General features: G+C 41.9%; 1 protein-coding gene across 1 annotated transcript in view; it reads right to left on the reverse strand.

Moving 5' to 3' along the window:
- Positions 1 to 3,132: 3,132 nt before the first annotated feature.
- LOC101846325 overlaps positions 3,133 to 6,875 on the reverse strand; it is a gene marked incomplete in the record, with an annotated part of 13,008 nt that continues 9,265 nt past the window's right edge. The window contains 3 exon segments of the mRNA XM_005112235.3: positions 3,133 to 3,459; positions 4,036 to 4,218; positions 6,207 to 6,306. Of these exon segments, the coding sequence (XP_005112292.1) occupies positions 3,236 to 3,459; positions 4,036 to 4,218; positions 6,207 to 6,213 (414 nt within the window).

Here is a 6,875-nt window from a genome sequence, read left to right on the forward strand (position 1 = left end):
CTCCCTCAAATTTAATAAGAATATTAAGAGTATTGTGAATGTTTGTTTTGTTTCAGTAAGAGTTTTACGGCTCTCGCAACTGTGTAAGGTCATATGAGCGCGCGCAAAAAAAGGTTGGTTCTATTCGCAACATGTTAAAAGCACACTGCACAGCCCGACTCTGGTCAACGCCTCTACTAAAATGCTAAAATGTGATGTAGATAAATTAATTTAAAACAACTTTTTAAATAACGTTAAAAATTTTAAACATTCTATTCACAATTTTCCATAAAGGCCAATGGCCTTTACAAAATCAAGAACTCTGTTGGGATCAACGACGGAAAACGGGTCTTGAAATTTTTTGCATGTAAAAGTTTTCCTTCCGGTCTCTCCGAAGTCTAGACATTCTGTTAAAATGTGTTTAATGGTAAAATCTGTGTTGCATCCGACACAGAACGGCTTCTCATCTCCCTGGAGGAAGTATTTATGTTTCAGGGACGTGTGTCCGATGCGTAATCGAGTAAGAATGACTTCGTCTCTTCTGGAGAGACCCGAAGGATTTCGCGGACCTAGTTTGGGCTTGATGTTGTGTAGTTTATCGTTTTCTTGGTTTTTTTCAATGAGTCTCCCGCAGACTGGAGGTGTAGTTTTTGACACATTCTTAAAGCCAGTCTGTGGGAGAGTGTTCGTCGTTGATCCCAACAAAAGGGATAGTGATTCCTTTGCCAGGAGGTCCACTTGCTCATTTCCTCGGATGCCCACATGGCTAGGTAGCCATGCGAACACGATACGTTTCCCGGTTTCAGACAAAGCGTGTATATATATTTTTGTTGTTGCAACTTTAACTATTTTTGGGTGTAGGTGCGTGTAGTGTGTAAGTGAGGTGATGCAAGACCGAGAGTCAGATAGGATCAGGAAAGATTTGTTAGGAGAATTTTCTACAGAGTCCAGTGACGCCATATCAATGACAGCGGCCTCCGCAGAGAAAATGGAGGCTTCAGGATGGAGTCTCCTCTGGTGTGTACTGTTTGAGGATACAACAGCGGCGACCACAACGGAGTCCGATTTAGAGCAATCTGTGAAGATTAGCTCCACACCGGGGTATTTTTCGAAAAAAAAATTGTATTCTGCTTTAAATGTTTTGGTGTTTGTGTTTGCTTTGGTGTGTGTGGTCAGCTGTAAGTCTACTTTTGCCTAGGTGAGGTGCCATGGAGGGAGTTCGGTAAAAAGAAATTGTTGGATGTCTTGATTGGAAAATAAATTATTTTTTAAGGTCCTCAGGGATTCTGAGGCCGAAGTTTTTTATGAGCTTTTCGTTATTTTGGAAACTGTTTATGGTTTCTGGGTTTGTTCTGAAAACACAGTCGTGTGCTGGTTTCTCTGGTGTTGAGCTTTGTTTAATTGCGTATTGTAGTGAGAGTTGTGTGCGTCTGAGTGTGAGTGATGGTATGTTTGCTTCCGCCTGGAGGCTCTCCACCGGGGAAGTGCGGAAAGCCCCTAGAGCGAGGCGGAGTCCTTGGTTTTGCACCGGGTCTAGCATCTTCAGGTCGTGGGGTTTTGCCGATCCATAGACTTGACAGCTGTAGTTAAGCCTGGATCGGACAAGGGAGATGTACAAGTGGAGAGGGTGTTTTGAGTCCCCGCCCCACTCCGGATGAGATAACATTTTCAAAGCGTTTGACGTTTTCTGGCACCTCACTCGAATGTGTGTAGTATGAATGTGAGTTTTTTGTCGAATATAACGCCGAGGAAACGAGCCTGGTCCTGGACGGGAATCCTTTCCTCGTGTAGCGTCAAATCCGGTTGCAGCACACGTCTGCCTGATCGGCAGAAGTGTACTACAACCGTCTTTGACGAGGAAAACTTGAAGCCATTATTATTTGCCCACTTTTCAAGTTTGTGCATCTGCATTTGCAGCTGCCTTTCCATAGATCTTAGTAGAGGGTTTTTCGAACGGCAGCATATCAAGAAGCCGTAAACATATAATGAGCTGTCTATGCTATTTTGGAGGGTCTTAACATTGGAATCTATTTTGATTTCGAATAGGAGAGGAGAAAGGAAGCTTCCCTGGGGGAACACCTTCCTCCTGTTGGTGGGGGTCTCAAAAGGAGCATCCGACACGAACCTGGAAGGAACAGTTCTTCAGAAAATTGCCAATGAAGGCAGGGAGGTGACCGCACATGCCGAGAGCGCGCAGGTCTCTGAGAATGCCGTACTTCCAGGTTGTGTCGAAGGCTTTTTCTGGGTAAAATAAGACGGCAATCATGTGACCTCTTTTGAGTATAAAGGTCTCCAGGCGGACCAGATGATCCAGAGTGGATGGAGTTTTCCTAAATCCGCACTGGAGACCGCTTAGCGAGCTTGTTGCTCGTGAATCATTTTTTCTGTAAGTTGCACAGACAGCTCGTTGGTGCTATTGGTCCGTAATTGGATGGGTGAGTGTGGTCTTTGTTAGGTTTAGGTATTGGAATGACAGTGACGAGACGCCAAGACTCCGGAAAGGAGTGCGACCGCCACATATCGTTGTATATGTCTAGTAGGAGTGTAAGTGTCTAATGATCTGGTTGTGGATGTCATCCGGTCCTGGGGCTGTATTGCCCAAGTCCGAGATGTACGATGTTAGTTCGTCTAGTGTGAAGTCTGTGTTGTAGGTTTCATTGTTGTTTTAGTGGAAGTTTAGGTGTTGTTGTTCTCTGTTAGTTTTGATGTTTTGGGAGGTGGTGTTGTAGTTTGCTTTGGATTAGTGTTGGAGAGAGATATAGCTATTGTGTTTGTGGTGTCTACCTGTGTTTCAGCTGTGATTCCATCTGGCCTCTGGGCGTGCTGGATGGTGTCTGTGCGTCTACCCAAAAATGCTTTAGCAATTTTAAAACTTGGTTGGGTGGTGTCTGGCTGTTGATTTTTCGAGATGATGTATTTTCTGAAAGATTGTCTTTACCTCTCTCTCAGAGTAAAATGTATAGTAAATGCACTGAGAAAAATGGCCACCAAAGTTTGGTAAATTCAATATCTCGAGAGTCCTTGAAAACTGTAAAATTACATATTTTGTGTCTTTAATCAACGTTTTTACAGCAACATTCAAATGGAAACATTTTTAAATATGGACATACAAGGTGCTGAGTCAAAAAACAAAAAATTGATAAAACTTCACAAACTGGCAGAAAAATGTGTTTCTTCCGTTTCATTATTTTGACGAGCGCCTGATTTCACCACAATGCCTCGCCATGATTTGATCATTCTTTTTTTCGGCACACTCTCAATCATGACGACGAGGAGCTGTCAAGTAGAAATGACATTTTCCCCCAACAGTCCAAATGACGTCATTATCGTCACCGAGGTGGAACCTTTCAAAGCTCTCATCACCATCTTCGGCTTCATAAATCAGGTCGCTGATGATTTCTGCTATGGGTATCTCATCAGCTCTGTCCTCATCGGGGAATCCAACGGTTCCACGGAGGGAAACCTTCACTCGGAAATCGGCTGAAAGAGAACCACAAAAAATATCTTTAAAATACATTAATAGTGATAGAAGTTGTTTAGTTTTAGTAAGAGTGTTACAGCACTTGCAACACAGTAAGGTCATATGAGTGCCGAAGATTAGAGGTGTTACAAGAGAGTAACAAACATAAGAAAAAGGATGAGAGATCAGGACGATAGATGTTTGAAGGGAAAAAAGGAGCAAACAACACAAGAGCACCCGCCAACCACTCACAGTTGATAGAAGTTGGTTTCGTTTTAGACCTAGTAAGAGATTTATCACACTTGCAACAAATTAGGTCATAACACAGGTTCCGAAGACATGAGGTGATACTAGATAGTAACGTAACAAGAGAAAGAGGCAAAACGACAGACAGAGAAGACGAGAGACCGAGAGATGGCGAGGAAGTGTAAGAGGGGAGCCTCTTTAACAGTGACCGATAGATAGATAGATAGATAGATAGATAGATAGATAGATAGATAGATAGATAGATAGAAGATAGATAGATAGATAGATAATGAAAGAACATTTGATCAAGTGAGTTAAAGAGCGTTAGGGAAAAATTGTCTCGATCCTACCTTCACATTCCGCCTCCTTCAGACGCACGCAGGTCCCTCCTTGGTTTCTGTCTGTTTCCAGAATTGGCTTTGCGGACGGCCCCACAATATAACTGTATTCTGCTTTCGCAACGTTCAGTTCGAAATCTTGGGCAAGGTCAGAAACGGGCCCTGTGATCTTCAGAATGCCTTCCTTCCCCAACCCTGGAAAAAAAAATCTTCATTAGAATCTACTTACTTTTTACTTTTACTTTTTCATCCTCTGTTGCCGTTAAGTGTTGAGGGGAGAATCAGTTTTCTATGGTAGGCCAGCTTCGCAGCTCTTTCAAATCTTCAATATTGTGAATAAATACATATTTTTTGTTCTTCTTATAAATAACTAATACAATGCATTTATTTAGCGTATATTGCCGCGTTACAGAAACCCAATGCGCTTTACAATCTATATTACTATTACCACCCCAGCAGACCGTAGAACACTCAGAAAATTTCTCTCCTACCCTTGAAGCACACAGTGGAAGTAGCCGACTATGCGCGCAAGCACTAACAAACTGACACGATGTTTTCGCGGTCTTAAGCAGGGTACCCATTCTCACCTGGGTGAAGTGAGGAAAATTCGTGTAAACTGACTTTTTCAAGAACACAATGATGGACGTCTGACAAGATTCAAACCCACGACCATGAGGTTGGGAGACCAATAGCCTTACCACCAGACCGCCAACGCCGCAAAAGATTAGCACTCACCTCCGAATCTGCTTAGCGTACATCAGAAATTTAATGCACTTTCGCTTGAAATGTGTTGGCATAGCTACACAGTTCCCGACAAATGAGCTCAGGCCTAACACTCACGGAAAAAAGCTGCTCAGAGTAAATATCTTTTAAATGTTATTTTCTATAGTAAACTAGCAAAGTTTAAAGTTTTGTTTTTAAAAAAAGGGGGGGATGGGGGGACCAAAAGAAAAAACAGAACAAAAAACCCCCAACCTCCATCAACCCCAACCCCCTCACTCACACACGCGCGCTCGCCCAAAACCGAAAGCAAAAGAAAAACATTTGTATGCCCATTAACAAACTTGCAAAAGAATGGCGTTGAAATTCACCCATCCCTCCCCCTCCCCCAAACTACAACCAGTGTCTTGCCCAAAGACATATCCCAGTGTCCTCCGCAAAGACATATCCCAGTGTCCTCCTCAAAGACATATCCCAGTGTCCTCCTCAAAGACATATCCCAGTGTCCTCCTCAAAGACATATCCCAGTGTCCTCCTCAAAGACATATCCTAGTGTCCTCCTCAAATACATATCCCAGTGTCTTGCTAATGGACGCACCCTAGTTACTCACTAAAGGACATATCAGTAAACTTTTATCAATTTTTTTTTCGGGGGGGGGGATCGACACCTTTTACGTCTCTTAAAAAACACATTTCTTAATGGATTTTACCTAATAAAAAAACTCGTTAATCAAAGGCTCAAGCAATGTAAATTTGCAGTTTCCATGGATAAACGGTCGCTTTTAAGGACAGGCGGGATAACCCACATTTCGGTGGTTTCCAGAAATCTTGGCCTACTCCATAAGTGGGCATTGCCCTACCTGTAGGAGAAGTTTGGTTTCATTGGTGTGTATATTTACTTACTTGTAGAGAAAACTATCCTTGTCTTTTAAAGATACTGAACAGGGGTCCAAAAACTCACCTTCGATTTTTCTCAAAGCAGCATTTTCGGGATAGCCCCCTTGTGCTTAAAAGCGACCTATTAACCCTATCCGTACGTCGTGTTTTACTATCGTATTCATACGACGTGGGGACATTTACTAGTTAATCTTTGCACAGCAGTCTGTCAAAATGATTTTTTGAGAAATTCTGAAAGTTTCAAAGAGATCTTCGTACTAGAAGTATTCTAAAATGTGAAGAATACAACCCCGGGGGTACAAAATGACCCCTGGGCGTAAGGACAGGGTTAAGTTTTGGAAGTCTAGGCTGCTATTTCCTCGCTGATTTTACCTTTGACTCCAGGTGACCCTCACCTCCTTCGATCGCAGATATCTCAACTTAAATTCTTGTCAGTTGTATGGGTTTTTCTCATCAAAAGCGTGACAGATAAAACTAAACAAGCTTTTTGAAAAGAATATACCATAACTCCATATATGCCCAATGATTCAAGAGCACCTGATTCTCTCGTGTCGTGACATATTTACCTTCCATCCGGTTTTCCTAGATGTCAACTTTGACGACAAGGGACGTTTTGACTGGCTCCACCTCTAGGTATGACCTGTTTGGCGTTCCCTCCATTTTTGCCTGCAAGAAAAAATTCCTGGTTAATTGTTGCCAGCTGATGTCATGATTAATTGAGTAATCGACTACACATCCTCGAGTAGATTTATCGTTTTTGCCTTGTGCACACCAAGAATAGGTCATTGTGATTGAGTGGTATACCTTGTATCATGTTGTATTATGTACGTGATGGTCTTGATGATTCCTGCCTGCTAGAAGCACTCGGGAGAATAGGCATAATATAGTCTATTACAAATTTTTGCTACCTTAAATTTGTCGTTCGCCATTGATTTTGACATCAGCATGACTTAGATTTATGTATAAAGTGTCGAAATCAAAAATATGTTTTCCCAGTTAACTGTTTTTACAAATAAGGTCAAAAGGTTATTTCTTTCTATCTGATACTTTTAAAAAAATACAAGAGCATAAATCAACAACCTTCTTCTTCTTCTTCTTCTTCTTCTTCTTCTTCTTCTTCTTCTTCTTCTTCTTCTTCTTCTTCTTCTTCTTCTTCTTCTTCTTCCTCTTCTTCTTCCTCTTCTTCTTCCTCTTCTTCTTCCTCTTCTTCTTCCTCTTCTTCTTCTTCTTCTTCT

The sequence above is a fragment of the Aplysia californica genome, unplaced genomic scaffold (assembly GCF_000002075.1).
Source record: "Aplysia californica isolate F4 #8 unplaced genomic scaffold, AplCal3.0 scaffold01214, whole genome shotgun sequence".
NCBI classification, from domain to species: domain Eukaryota; kingdom Metazoa; phylum Mollusca; class Gastropoda; order Aplysiida; family Aplysiidae; genus Aplysia; species Aplysia californica.